General features: G+C 48.8%; 1 protein-coding gene across 18 annotated transcripts in view; it reads left to right on the top strand.

Annotated features, from left to right (window-relative positions):
* The window catches only part of EIF4G3 (eukaryotic translation initiation factor 4 gamma 3), a 153,135-nt gene that overhangs the window by 87,042 nt on the left and 50,782 nt on the right, over window positions 1–15,311 (top strand). For all 18 annotated transcript variants that reach the window (XM_064730823.1, XM_064730824.1, XM_064730826.1 and 15 more), the window contains 4 exons: window positions 516–695; window positions 2,883–2,997; window positions 6,390–6,490; window positions 9,065–9,187. In XM_064730823.1, coding sequence (XP_064586893.1) covers window positions 516–695; window positions 2,883–2,997; window positions 6,390–6,490; window positions 9,065–9,187 — 519 coding nt within the window. The remainder of the gene's footprint in view (window positions 1–515; window positions 696–2,882; window positions 2,998–6,389; window positions 6,491–9,064; window positions 9,188–15,311) is intronic.

Genomic DNA, 15,311 nt, shown 5'->3' on the forward strand with positions numbered 1-15,311 from the left:
TGGTGCCAGGCTTTGGGACCACCCTGGTTGCCACCCTTTGGAAAACAGGGCAGGACAGGTGACCTGGATGTGAAGGACAGGCACGAGGTTCCTCTGTGAAATTCAGGATTTTTAGCTCTTCTGGAGATAAATTGGAACAGTTGCCTTGATGTTTTATTTCCCTGGGCCATTTATAAAGGTGGGTTTTTAGCAGCCAGCCCACCTTATAAAAAGAAAACGAGACAAGTTCATTTTTTTTAAGTTGGCTGTGAAGGTTCAGCTGTAAAATTCAGGGCATACAAACTAATAATTCTTAGTTTGTAAAGTTTCTTGCCTGTTTGTACCTTGTAAAATAGAAAGCCAGAGATGGCCCTGCTGTTCACAGAGAAACAAGGACTGTCCTGCAGTTTTCTGCAAGTGTGGCAACCCCTGGAAACTAACACCATAACTCTAATATTGTCAGGATATTTCCAGTTGTATCCCAGGAAGTCTGACCAATTCTTTGTTTTCTCTCCTCTCTCCCTTCCCTCTCCTAGTTTTTTCAGAGGCCTCAGATCCAGCCTCCAAGAGCCACCATCCAGAACAGCAACCCCTCCATCCGTCCCGGAGCGCAGACCCCGACTGCCGTGTACCAAACCAACCAGCACATCATGATGGTGAACCACCTGCCAATGCCCTACCCCATGCCTCAGGGCCCCCAGTACTGTATCCCACAGGTAAATCCAGCACCAGGCCCCTGAGGAGCTGCACAGCAGTGTTTGATCCATGGGGTTGTCTCAGGAGGGTGTGGGATGTGTCTGTGAAATCAGGCTGGTGGTTGAATATCATGTGCCAGGGAAGGTCTAGATTAGATATTGGGAAAAGTTCCTTCATGATGGGGCTGCCCAGGTGGAGCCAGCATCCCTGGAAGGGTTGAAGAAACGTGTGGATGTGGATCTGGGGACAAGGTTTAGGGGAACAGCTGAACTTGGTGATTGTAGGGGGCTTTTCCAGCCTTAGTGATTGCAGGATTCTGTGGTTCAGCCTCTGTCCTTTCTCTGTATGAGGTATTTGTTCTTCTGTATGGAGGCAGTAGGAACCACTCAGCTCTTTCAGGCCTCCCTCAAACACAGAAGAAACCAGTGTCTTGGACATTTAAATATTTAGTGCTTTAAAAACACCTAATTTGACTTAATCTAGACCTGAGGAGCTGCAGAGCAGTGTTTGATCCATGGGGTTGTCTCAGGAGGGTGTGGGATGTGTCTGTGAAATCAGGCTGGTAGTTGAATATCATGTGCCAGGGCAGATTAGATATTGGGAAAAGTTCCTTCATGATGGGGCATTGCAGAGGCTGCCCAGGTGGAGCCAGCATCCCTGGAGGTGTTGAAGAAACGTGTGGATGTGGATCTGGGGACAAGGTTTAGGGGAACAGTTGGACTTGATGATTGTAGGGGGCTTTTCCAGCCTAAACGATTCCAGGATTTTGTGGTTCAGCCTCTGTCCTTTCTCTATATCAAGTATTTGTTTTTCTGCATGGAGGCAGTAGGAACCACTCAGCTCTTTCAGGCCTCCCTCAAACACAGAAGAAACCAGTGTCTTGGACATCAGACTAAATCTAGTCCAATATTGGACATTGAAATATTGGACTAAATATTTAGTGCTTTAAAAATATCTGATTTGACTTAATAGATCCACAGGCACTCCGGAACCTTGAGCAGGAACTCATAACAGTGTTGCAATCAGGGCAGGGGCTCTGTTCTACCTCAGCTCCTGTGTCCTCCCTGCCTTGGCTTTACCTTACTTTTGGCACTAACATTTGGCGATGTTTAGGTGGATATTAGGGAAAATTCCTTCATGGAAAGGATGGTCAGGCACTGGCAGAGGATGTTTGGGGCAGTGCTGCAGTTCCCATCCCTGGGGACATGGGGACATGGTCAGTGGTGACCTTGGTGCTGCTGGTTGATGGTTGCACTCAGCGATCTTAAAGATCTTTTCCAACCTTAACAATTCATAATTCTGTGCTGCCCAAAGCTGTCATTAACCAGATGCCTGTTGGTCAGGGGGCTCAGTTACAGCTTGCCCCAGTCCTTGTGCAGTGACTGATGGCTGTCTCTGATCCTGTGCAGTGACTGATGGCTGTCTCTGTCCCTGTGCAGTGACTGATGGCTGTTTCTGATCCTGTGCAGTGACTGATGGCTGTTTCTGTCCCTGTGCAGTGACTGATGGCTGTTTCTGTCCCTGTGCAGTGACTGATGGCTGTCTCTGTCCCTGTGCAGTGACTGATGGCTGTTTCTGTCCCCCCATTCCCTGTGCAGTGACTGATGGCTGTCTCTGTCCCTGTGCAGTGACTGATGGCTGTTTCTGTCCCTGTGCAGTGACTGATGGCTGTTTCTGTCCCCCCAATCCCTGTGCAGTGACTGATGGCTGTTTCTGTCCCCCCAATCCCTGTGCAGTGACTGATGGCTGTTTCTGTCCCTGTGCAGTGACTGATGGCTGTCTCTGTCCCTGTGCAGTGACTGATGGCTGTTTCTGATCCTGTGCAGTGACTGATGGCTGTTTCTGTCCCCCCATTCCCTGTGCAGTGACTGATGGCTGTCTCTGTCCCCCCAGTCCCTGTGCAGTGACTGATGGCTGTCTCTGTCCCCCCAGTCCCTGTGCAGTGACTGATGGCTGTCTCTGTCCCCCCAGTCCCTGTGCAGTGACTGATGGCTGTTTCTGTCCCCCAATCCCTGTGCAGTGACTGATGGCTGTTTCTGATCCTGTGCAGTGACTGATGGCTGTCTCTGTCCCTGTGCAGTGACTGATGGCTGTTTCTGTCCCCCCAATCCCTGTGCAGTGACTGATGGCTGTTTCTGTCCCTGTGCAGTGACTGATGGCTGTTTCTGTCCCTGTGCAGTGACTGATGGCTGTTTCTGTCCCCCCAGTATCGTCACAGTGGCCCTCCCTACGTCGGGCCACCACAGCAATATCCTGTGCAGCCACCAGGACCAGGACCCTTCTACCCAGGCCCAGGTCCTGGAGAATTCCCCAATGCCTACGGTGAGTTCTGCTTGGAGACTGCTTACAGTCTGTTCTTGCTGTGTTTTTCTGTTGTCAAGCTGAAGATTTAGAATAACAAGCTGGATTAGCATTTGTTTGAACTTCAAATAGCTGCTAAATTTGGTGGTGTCACAGCTCTGATTATTCACTCCTGAAAAATCCCAGAGTGTTGTTTGTGTGAGTGTGTCAGGAGAAGCTGCAGCTGCCCAGGATCACCTGTGGCCAGCACTGGGGCTGGTTCTTGGTCCCTGCTCAATCATTATTATTTGTTCAGGTATTGTGGGTACATTTGGCAGTGCTGGTTTTCACTGTGCCATGCCTGGCATTGCCAGTAAACTGCAGTTAACAGTTCTTAGCCCAGTGCTTCTTGTTGGGTGTGTGCTGGGGGATAAGAACCAGCCATGTGGGTTTTTCCCTGGATTGATGCTGCCAAGATAATTTAGTCCAGTCTGTAACTCCTGCAGAGGCCAAAACTTGGCCTTTTCATGCATTTGTTCACTCACTGCTCCCTGCCCACTCCCATTCTGCAGCCTGGTGGGGGCAGAGATATTCTCAGGCTCCCATGGGAATTCTCTGTTGGAATTTTGGAGCCTTGGAGTGACTGATTCCCTTCAGGCTGCCCAGTAACAGCCCTGCTCCCTTGGCAGAATTGCAGTTTGCTCTTCACACGGAGATCCCTTTGGAGGGAGAGAAAAACCCTGTAGCATCATTCAGAAAGGTCTCTTATTTTTCCTCTTTTCCTTCTCTTATTTATCTGATCTGTGTGGAAGTAATGGGAATTATTGAAAGGTTGTCATGAAGCCCTTGAACCTGGTAATGCAATTTCAGAATAGGAGAGAGGGTAATTACAGGGCAGCTACTTCCTGGTGGTTGATCCTAGAGAAAATAGAACAAATATTGTAAGGCTTCTTCAAATCTGATCCACTAGATGAGGAAATTGCCCAGTATTCCTCATTTTTTGTGCTGTTACAGGTCTGCTTTCTTACTTCCTGCTTGCTTGGTGCCATTTATCTGTCTTCACTCCTGTAATTAGGACAAGGTTCATTTCCAGCTCCTTTCCTCTCCTGGAAGCACCTGGGTTTTTGCAGAAAATCTTGAAGTCCTTCAGTCGCAGCTTTAGGTTGCTGCAGCTGTGGAGCAGCAGTGGGTGAAGGCAGAGCTCTCTGTCCTGCAGAGTTTTCCAGGCAGGGAAGGTTTCACCAGGGATTTCCCTGCACTTTCCCACCTTTCCCTGCTGTCACTCCCTTGCTGTGTTTGGGACTGGGAATGCTCAGGTGCTGCCAGGTTTGGGGAGAGCTAAATCTGCATTCCAGGCATGGATAATGCTGCTGGCAGTGCCTTTTCCATCAGCCACAGGACTTGCAGCCAGTGTGGCTGCTGGACATGAAAATCATTGCAGCTGGCAACACCTAAAGAAGGTGATGAGGGAAAATACAGAGGAAGGCAAAACTTGTGAAGATGGACAGTGCAATTTTATAACTCAGTTTTGCAGTTTATCATTCTCTGGTGTCAGGGAGTTTCTGTACAAAACAGGGAAAGACATTGAAGTGATCAGTGGGTAAGAGAGAGAATAAATTTGGGTGCTGAAGAACTGGAAGGGATCAAAGGCAGGGAGCAGAGCAGAGAGTGTGGCACTGGCAAATGCACTTGACTTGTCACAGAAGCTGTTTCTTCCCAGAAGTTATTCTTTTCAGGATTTAGGTTTTAAAAATACTTTTCATAAAGGGAGAGTCATTCCCTGAGTTCTGCTGGAGCTGCCTCTCCAGCAGGGATCACACTGCAGGTGATGTGGTTGGATCTGGTTTCTAGGAGCTGCCAGTGAGGGGAATTCACACCTTGCAGGATCCCAGGCTCCTCCTGTTCCCTCACCTTGGCCAGGCTCTGCTTGGACACCTGCTCATCAGCAGGGTTCACAGAATCACCAAATCCCAGGATGGTTTGGCTTGGAAGGACCTGAAATCCCATCCAGTGCCACCCCTGCCATGGCAGGGACAGTTTCCACTGTCCCAGGGTGCTCCCAGCCCTGCCCAGCCTGGCCTTGGGCACTGCCAGGGATCCAGGGGCAGCCACAGCTGCTCTGGGCTGTAATTTTTGATTCCCAGCCTGCAGAGATGCAGATAGAGACTTTGAGGCCAGATCTGAAGTGGCTCTGCTGACCCTGGCATTCAAAGTGAGCCATTTCTTGAGGGATTCAGCCCAGCCAGGAGTGTCACTTTGAGCTCTTTGATGCCAACTCTTGCACAAGAAGAGTTCCCTCTCTGAGGATGCAGACAGGGAGCCTGCTCTGAGCTGGGCTTTCCAGCTCTCAGCAGCAGGAATGCATCCTTGGAGTTGAAAATCAGGCTGTGCTGGGCTGGTTTCATTTGCTTTCTTGGATTTCATCCTTTGCCTGAAATCCAGCGACCTCCTGGTTGGGTTACAGGCACAGTCCAGATTTTCATATCCAGTTAGAGGTTAGTTCAGCTGAAGAATAGATCAGATTGTGCCAGAGGCAAGTGCAAGCCCTCAGTTCATCCAGCATCCATGCCTGGAAGGGAGAACACCCAGCAGCACCTTACACATTCCCCTGACACCTGATCCATGGGCAGGAGGCAGCTCTGCTCTGCCACCCTGAGCTCTGGTGAGGTCTTAAAGCACTTGGTTATTCATTGAGCCACTCTCATTCCACTGAGAAAACCATAATGAGCCACACTGGCTGTAGGAATGTGACCAGTGGTGCAATTCTGCACTCATCACCGTGGCCGTGCTTTTTGTGTGTTGCAGCATGAGGGGAATGTTGCTCATAATTAAATTTTCTGGTTGTGCTTCCAAATAGGTTGCAGTTGACCTCACAAATTGTTTGTATTGGTTCGACAGAATTTCTCTACAAAGGCAGAAAACCCCTGCTAAACCAGCAGCAAATCCAGCAGAAAACCTTCCTGTTTGTCAGGCAGAGGAGCCCAGGGATGCTCTTGCAGTGCCTCTGTGGTGTCCACAGCCTGTCAGACACAGCTCAGAATAACACACCCAACTAAAGCATTTACTGCTCCCAGTATAGGCAATAGAAAAGACACCATTGGCACCATAGAGGGAAAGATGAAATAATAATGAAAACTAAGCTATAAACAGCAAAGATCAACCCTTGTACCTTTTGCATCATGGTCTGGCAAGAAAAACCAAGCAAAATGAATTTAAGTTTGCCGTCCCAAAACCCAGTGATGCACATGGCCAATTTGGGGTCATGGAAATCAAATAAGAAATGGTGCCTGAATCTCTGGTCTTGATGGAGCATCAGCTTCTGTTCAGTGGCTGTGGAGCTGGGATGCTGGAAGCTGTGCCCAGCTGCACCTGTGGCATTGGCTGTGTGTCCTGAGCTGACCTTGTCCCTCTGGTTTGTGTCCTTGGTGCCCCAGGAACACCCTTCTACCCCAGCCAGCCCGTGTACCAGTCTGCACCCATCATTGTGCCTACGCAGCAGCAGCAGCCGCCGCCTGCCAAGAGAGAGAAGAAAACGGTGAGTGGGGGACCCTGTCCTGGGGGGAGCTGCAAGGACATGAAAAATGTTCTTTATCTTCACTGGAGGCCCTGGCACAGCTGGGGCTGCCCTGGATCCCTGGCAGTGCCCAAAGCCAGGCTGGCAGGGCTGGGAGCAGCCTGGCACAGTGGGAGATGTCCCTGCCCATGCTCCACGATGAGCTTTAAGGTCTGTCCCACCCCAAACCAATTTGTCATTCCCAAAGAGATGAAGTGTAATTAAACATTGCACAGTGCTGGTTTCCATTTTTCTATGGGCGCTGTTCACTCTGAGTTTGTGACATCTCAGCCATTCGAAAAGAAAAATAATTTTGCTGTTTTTTTTGAACAAAAGAAAACTTGAACAAAAGTTTTGAACAAAAAAACTTGAACAAAAGCAGCATGATCTGCCCAAGCCTGGAATCCTCACCTGTGCTCCCAAAAAGCCAGGTGGGAATGAGTGAACTCAGCAGTTTGGGAGAATGTTAAGAATTAGTTCAAAGTAACAAATCAGAAATTATTGAATATTACACCTTGAAAAAGGTGGAAAACCAGGAGGTTGTGGATGTATTTGCAGGCTTAAAAGAGCCTGACCACATTATCAAAGTGGATATGGGTTTGGAGAGCACATTCCCTCTCTTTCTAGTTCAAGGGGGGAATTTGAGAGAGGCAGATGAATGGAATTTAAACCCATCTACAGGTGGGGAACAGTGGAGGTGTGTGGGGTGAATGTGAGGTTGAACCAGGAAAAGATGATGTGGGCTTGAACTTGTGAATGAATCGTTTGTAAAGGACTGAAGAGGAGATTAGAGCAGTGTTTGTGTGAGAGTGTTTTGGAAACATTAAAAGAACAGTTTCCTGGGGGTAGAAAAGAATGAAAGGACTTAGACATGTCTCAAAATGCAGAATATTTGCATCTCTGGAGTTTTGGTGGTGATCTGGGGTGACGCTTGGTTTGGGAGACCGGAAGAGCTGAACAATGTGTGAGCTGTGCCTGCAGGAAAGGCCTTGTTGGTGGCTGCTCTTTTGTCACCTCCTCAGTCCCCAGGAGTCTCTTTTCAGCATCCCAAACACGACATGCCCACATCCCCGATGCCATTGAAATGCAGAGCTGATCAGACACGCTCAGCTGGGATTAAGCAGTTCCCTGCCAGCCAAGCTGAGTTCTTTGAGGCAGAAAAGGCATTTTAAATGCCCAAGATGCTTCTTTCTGAATGTGCTGTTTCAGTTTGGTAATTGGTGTTGCAACTGAAGAAATGAGAAAAGTTAAATGCATTAATGTGCACATGCCCACATCCACCACGAGTTGAGTATTTGAGTACTACAAATTTCCCTTGCAGGCAGGGAAATCTTGTTTTTAATGCCATTGACTCTGGGTCAGGTGGAGGAAAGGGCCAACTCTCAGGTCTTTGTTGCTGTAGTTGATGAAATATTTTAGCAAAAACAATTTTTTTGCTAAAATATTTCATTTATCCTTGTTTTATCAAAAATAAGAGAAGCCCAGACTGAACACCCTGAGTACAGTGTGTGTTTGTGTGTTCACAAACAGAGTGAAGCCACCATTCACCAAACTGAGTTTGGCAAGTCACAAAGCCCTTCTGCAGATTTTATAGCTCAGAATCCCAGAAGGGCTTGGAAGGACCTGCAGGACCATTCCCACCCTGCCATGGCACAATTTATTACAGGGAGGTTTCCAGCAGAGCCCCTGCCCTGGGAGGGGTGATGGTGTCTCTTGGTTTGCTTGGATTTCTGCATGGAATTAATCTCAAGTTCAGCCAAGAGCTTTGGAGAAGGTGGGCAGATACACAGAGCTCTGTCTTTAGGGTTTTCAGATTCTGCTGGAGATGAAAAGCTGTTTCACATTATCCCAGACATGCTGGCTCTTCCCCCTGCTCAGGGACATGGATTGGCTCAAGTGTCAGTTGAGGATTCACTGAGTGTTCTGGAGTGGTTTATTTTGGAAAATATTTTTTTCTTCCCATTTTGGTGCTGTGAAGAGACTCAAAAATCCCAATTTTTTCATAAATGCTGCAGAGTTCTAAGGACTTGAGTTTGTTCTTTCAGTTTCCCTTTCCTCCACTCAGTATTTTTGTTTGATTCCCTCTGTTTTGGTGGAACTTGGGACTGATTTGCTTTCCCCCTTTCCCAGAAGTGGGCTGGCAAGGTCAGGGAGTTTCCTGCAGGGTAAAAAACATCCTTTTCTCCATTCCTGCCCTTTCCACTACTGGGCCAGCTTAGCTTGTACCTGAACTGTCTCCCACTTGTTCTCAGCTGCAGGAAACTCACGTTCCCCCTGTATTTTGCATTACAGGGTGCACTTATTTAGACTGAACTTGGTGTGGTTGATGATTCAATTAGATTTTGATTAAATTAGGTGTTGATGAAGGGATGACATGCCCTGCATTCCAAGCCATGGAAACAAGGCACATCCCAGTGCTGCTGCTGAGCACCAGCTCACCCCAGAGCATCTCCTGCTGGCTGTGGTGGGAGATTTTGGTGTACACCAGGACAGCAGTTACAGAACACTTGTGAGAATTATTCCTTTGTTGTTCATGCAATTCTTTCAATCCTGCAGATCCGAATCCGGGATCCAAACCAGGGGGGCAAAGACATAACAGAAGAAATCATGTCTGGAGGGGGCAGCAGGAACCCCACGCCCCCCATTGTCAGACCCACCTCCACCCCGACTCCACCTCAGGTAAGGACGGGCTCTGCTCTCCCTGGGACCTCTCCCTCCCACCTGCAGCCTCACCTCTGACCATCCCAGAGACCTGCATGCTCCCAAATAGCAATATTCTTCAGCCATGGTGTTTTCCCACGTTGGATCACTCTTAGCAGTCCATAGTTTGTTGATGTGGAGCCCCAGTGCTGCTGGACTTTCCCCTCCCTGGTTTTCTATCAGCAGTAGATTTTCAGTGTTAAAGAGGAGCCAAAATATCTGTGGGAAAGGAGATGTCTCTGTTAAGTCTTGTGCACCTGAGGAAAGTCCATGTCACTCAGGGATTGATCACAGACCTTCAGTTGCTTCACTTTTCTTTCTGCCTCTGTGCAGCTGTTTTAGAGTCACCAGAAGATCTGGAGCTCAGGAATGTTCTCACAGAACTGTAATAAGTTATCACACAAATGTTCTCTGGGTGGTTAAACTTAACAATCCATTTTATTGGTGAGAGAAAGATTATAAATAGCCCAAATCATTTTCTGTAGGTCTTAAATCCCTTCTTGCCATAAACCTTTGAGTCTGACCCCTGTAAGTCCCTGGTTAGAGGTCAGGAAGGTTCTCCAGCTGAAGGCTGGGCTGTGGAGCAGAGCTGGTGCTGGGATGTGATTTCTTCTTCTTCCACCTTCTTCCCTGGTCGATGTCACCAGCTTTTTAAGGTGAAACAGCTTTTCCTGAGCTCAAACCTTCCTTTCCTCTCTGTGTGGGAGTGGATTTTCTGCTGCCAGTCCTGTGCAGGAGCACAGCCCTGTCTGGGAGCACTGTGCTGGAGTGAGATCTGGGGATTGCAGGGAGATGTAACTGAGGGGAAGTGAGAGAGATCCCTGGAGATCCCTCCCTGGGACCAGCAGGGTTTCAGTTTTCATCTTTCCCAGCTGAGCCAATCCTTGTGTCCCTGAAGGCACCACCTTGTGCTTTGTCACTGGTTTTCTCCTCTGGTCCCACCCAGGACGAGCAGCAGGCTCCAGGTAAACTCCTTTCCATCAGAGATGCCAAACCTGGGAACCTTGGTGAGATCATCTCCCCATTTCTTCTTCCCACCCATCCTTCCCTCTTGGAAGTGGGAAGAGCTGGAACCAGCCAGGATTTCCCATGGTATCCCTGCACAGTGCAGTGAATCCAGGCACTTACCTGATCATTCTTACATTCTGAAATCTATTTTAAGGCACTACAATTAAGTCAAACAGAAGGAAATAAATGTATTTCAAGAGGAGGTTACTAGGCCTGAATTGTGATCAGCTGTAATTTAGATGCAGAGCACAGCAGTGATGTCCAATCATCTCCTCCAAGGTATGCAAATATTCCATTGTTTAATATCCAGCCTTCCTTTTGATGAGGTGCTTAGAACCACTTTTGGTAATCACAGAAGAGCTCTGAAATTGGGCTCACCAGAATAAGTTCATTAGTGTAACATAACTGAAAATTTAAGCCCACTTAAGCCAGGAAATTCAACATTATTGTCCCAACAGCTTCTCTAAATCAAGTCTTGGGAGCACATTTAATATCTTGGGTGAAATTAAATAGTGCCTTAATAACTGCACAGGAATTGCACTAGTGGGGGTGGGACTGTTTTGAACAGGCTGCAGTCAGTAAATTCTCAATATTCAGCCATAACTTCTGAGATGCTCCTGACTTGGGGCAGCTCCTGGGACAATGCAGGGGGAGCAGAGCTGCTGCTGTTTGTTCCAGACCCTGAACCAAACCCTGCTCACCCCAAACCCTGCTCACCCCAAACTGTGCTGACCCCCTAAACCAAACCCTGCTCACCCCAAACCCTGCTCACCCCTGGACCAAACCCTGCTCACTCCAAATCCTACTGACCCCCTGGACCAAACCCTGCTGAACCCAAACCCTGCTCACCCCAAACCCTGCTGAACCCAAACCCTGCTCACCCCTGAACCAAACCCTGCTCACCCCAAACCCTGCTGACCCTCTGGATCAAACCCTTCTCACCCCCTGGATTAAACCCTGCTCACTCCAAACCCTGCTGAACCCAAACCCTGCTCACCCCTGAACCCAAATCCTGCTCACCCCAAATCCTGCTGACCCCTGGATCAAACCCTGCTCACCCCAAATCCTGCTCACTCCAAATCCTACTGACCCCCTGGAAAAAACCCTGCTCACCCCAAACCCTGCTGAACCCAAACCCTGCTGACCCCCTGGACCAAACCCTGCTCACCCCCAAACCCTGCTCACTCCCTGGACAAAACCCTGCTCACCCCAAACCCTGCTCACTCCCCTGGACCAAACACTGCTCACCCCAAACCGTGCTGATCCCCTGGATCAAACCCTGCTCACCCCCAAACCCTGCTTACCCCAAACCCTGCTGACCCCCTAAACCAAACCCTGCTCACTCCAAATCCTCCTCACCCCAAACTCCACTGAACCCAAACCCTGCTGACCCCCTGGACCAAACCCTGCTCACCCCAAATCCTGCTCACACCCTGAACCCAAACCTTGCTCACCCCAAATCCTGCTCGCTCCCCTGGACCACATCCTGCTCACCCCAAACCCTGCTCACCCCAAACCCTGCTCACCCCTGAACCCAAACCCTGCTCACCCCAAACCCTGCTCAACCCCCTGGATCAAATCCTGCTGACCCCTGGACCAAGTCCTGCTCACCCCAAACCCTGCTGACCCCCTGGATCAAACCCTGCTCACCCCAAACCCTGCTGACCCCCTGGACCAAACCCTGCTCACCCCAAACCCTGCTGACCCCCTGGATCAAACCCTGCTCATCCCAAACCCTGCTCACTCCCGGGACAAAACCCTGCTCACCCCAAACCCTGCTCACCCCAAACCCTGCTCACCCCTGGATCAAACCTTGCTCACCCCAAACCCTGCTCACCCCTGAACCCAAACCCTGCTCACCCCAAACCCTGCTCACCCCAAACCGTGCTGACCCCCTAAACCAAACCCTGCTCACCCCAAACCGTGCTGACCCCCTAAACCAAACCCTGCTCACTCCAAATCCTACTGACCCCCTGGACCAAACCCTGCTCACCCCCAAACCCTGCTCATCCCAAACTCCACTGAACCCAAACCCTGCTTACCCCAAACCCTGCTGACCCCCTGGACCAAACCCTGCTGAACCCAAACCCTGCTCACCCCAAACCTTGCTCACCCCAAATCCTGCTCACTCCCCTGGACCAAATCCTGCTCACCCCAAATCCTACTGACCCCCTGGGAAAAACCCTGCTGACCCCAAACCCTGCTCACCCCTGGATCAAACCTTGCTCACCCCAAATCCTGTTCGCTCCCCTGGACCACATCCTGCTCACCCCAAACCCTGCTGACCCTCTGGACCAAACCCTGCTCACCCCTCTGGACCAAGTCCTGCTTACCCCATACCCTGCTGAACCCAAACCCTGCTGACCCTCTGGATCAAACCCTTCTCACCCCCTGGATTAAACCCTGCTCACTCCAAACCTTGCTCACCCCTGGACCAAACTCTGCTCACCAGAGTGCTCATGGAGAGATTTCACTGCTTGAGCACTCAAAATGTGAATGTGCAGCCTCAGGGCAGCATCAAAGTCACTCCCAGCCCAATGAGATTTTTAGAATGATAGCAAATCCTAATAAAACCTCTTTCTCTGAATCTGCTATCTCGTTATTTAAATGGCACAAACACAAAGGAAGAAACATCCTCAGGAAGTGCTGGAGACCACTCCCTGTCCCAAATTCTGCATTTGGAAAAGAAACCCTTTTGTAATACTAATAGTTTCCATTTTTTTTCTTTAGATTTTAATTACTCTATTAACAGACTCAAATAAACCAAAACTTAGCTAACACAAGCCCAAAGCACCCTCTTCTCTCAGTAGATTAAGTGCTGAACATCAAAAAATTGTTGGAACTGTGCTTAACATCAGAAGTTACTGGAATTGTGCAGAAGATGAGCATTGCTGCCAGGATGAGCTGCATGGTTTGAGCCATTCCTGCACCTTTTACTCAGCAGCACTGACCAAAAAGTGCTTTAGGTGGAGTTTCCCAGTGCCTCTGCAGTGTATTTTAATTGCCTTTGAGCAAGTGAAGAGCTTTAAAGCTCCTGCAAGAGAAGCAGGAGTACATGGAGATATGATTTATCCATTTCTAGCCAGACACTGTTTTCACTCTGGTTTTTGCTGGGAAGAGAAAGAAAACCCAGGGCCAGAATCTGATTTTGGTATTGCCTCAGCATTGGCTTCCACAGATCACTTCTTAAAGAGTGACTGCTCTTATTTTCCTGGCCAAACTCTTCCAAGCCTCAGTGAGTTTGTCAGAGTTGTGTTTGCTCAGTGTCCAGGGGTAAAATAACCCAGAGCATCATAAATCAGGAGAGCAATTTTCAGTGGGATTTTTTGCATAAAAACTCTCTAAATGCTCCATTTTGCAGCTGCAAGGCTCAGTGCATAAGGACCATTTATTAATTTGTAATATCATTCCTACAAAAGAAATGTTTTCCACATTTCTTAAGGAAATACCTTTCCTGACCCAAGAAGTTTCTGGCCTCACAGGTTTGTTCTTCACTGCTCTGCTTAGGTTGGTTCTTATCACAGTTTCCTTTCTCCACACTGATTTAATCCATAAATTTTCTTATAAAAGGAAAGTTCTGATCACTGAAGGTGAGGGGAAAATGTTCTTGAAACCTGCTCATTTGTAAAGCTGAGTTTTCTTTGGCTTCTTCCCTTTGGCTGCAGGCTGGGCTGCAGTTCTTCCTTCATTCATTCTCCAGTCAATCTGTCAGGCTCATTCCTGAAAGAGGAGCAATCCCAAAGAAAACTTCAACCCTTCACCCCCACTTAAATCTTCATTCTTATTTTTCCAGATGTGCTTTTTCCTGGTCTTCCTGAAATAGGGAAAAATAAAGAGAATTCTCTCTTTTTCCCTCTTTATCCTGCGCTGTTCAGATGCAATAGGCAAAAAGCTGGAGATGGGAGTTAAAAACAGGGTCCCAGAAAGAGAAGCAAGTTGCCAGAGCATTTCCTTTTATAAGGAAATAAGTTTTGCATGGATTTCTCAGAGCCTGTCTGCAATCAGGGGTGATTAAAAAGTTCTTTTCCTGTAGCTGCTCAGAGAAGTTCATGGATGTGGAGCTGGGTGAGAGCAGACAGCTGCAGGAAGCTGCCTGACTTTCCACTTGGGATTGGAAATTAAAATTTAGCCCCATTTCCTTCTGTGCCTGGTCCCCAATGTGTATTGAAGGGGAATTTGTGACCTGTCTGTGGTCACTCCAGCAGCTGCCTCCCCTTTGAGTCTGGGGCACTTACTTGGTCTTCTTAAATTCTGAGACTAAATACAAAGGATTTTAGCAAACTTTCTGGGACACAAGTGAGAGTTTGGTGGGAGACCACTGAAATATGTGTGTCTGCCACAGGCTGGGGCTCCTTCAGTTCTCTGCAGGCTTTTTGGATTTGTTCTTCCATGCAGAAATCCCAGTCCATGTTCTTGGGGAATCTGCTCCTCCTGCTCTCCCTCAGGTTTCTGCCCAACTGGTTTTATTCCCTCTTGCCCTGCAGGTCCCATCCCCAGGCTGCTCATAGGGGGTGCTGGGGATGTTTTCCATCCAAGCACTGCCAGGCTGGGATGGTTTCCCCCCTGGGATCAGGAGTGCTGTGTGTGCAGACACATCTGTGCACTGTTCATCCCACCCTGCACACATCAGCTCTGATAAATACACAGAATAAATCAATAGATCTGAATCTCTCAGGGGGTTGAAATAATGGAGCAGTGGAGAAAGGAGTCAAATCCCAAAGGTGAACTGAAGTCACAGAGGGGTGCAGGATCCCTGGTGTGTGTCCTGCATGGAGGAGCTCCTGGAGAGGTGATGGGAGGGCAAAGCACATTGGTACCAGTGCTGATGAGCCAATTGATACCAGAGCTGTGCATTGATGCCAGTGCTGTGCATTGATGCCAGCCAGCTGATGCATTGACCAACCAGTGCTGCGCATTGACGCCAGCAGACATGTGTGCATTATGGCATTGGCCAGTGCAGTGCATTGGTGCCAGTGCTGTGCATTGATGCCAGTGCTGTGCATTGATGCCAGTGCTGTGCATTGATACCAGAGCTGTGCATTGGTACCAGTGCTGTGCATTGATACCAGCCCAGCATTGATACCAGAGCTGTGCA

The sequence above is a fragment of the Zonotrichia leucophrys genome, chromosome 21, assembly GCF_028769735.1.
Source record: "Zonotrichia leucophrys gambelii isolate GWCS_2022_RI chromosome 21, RI_Zleu_2.0, whole genome shotgun sequence".
Classification (NCBI taxonomy): Eukaryota; Metazoa; Chordata; class Aves; order Passeriformes; family Passerellidae; genus Zonotrichia; species Zonotrichia leucophrys.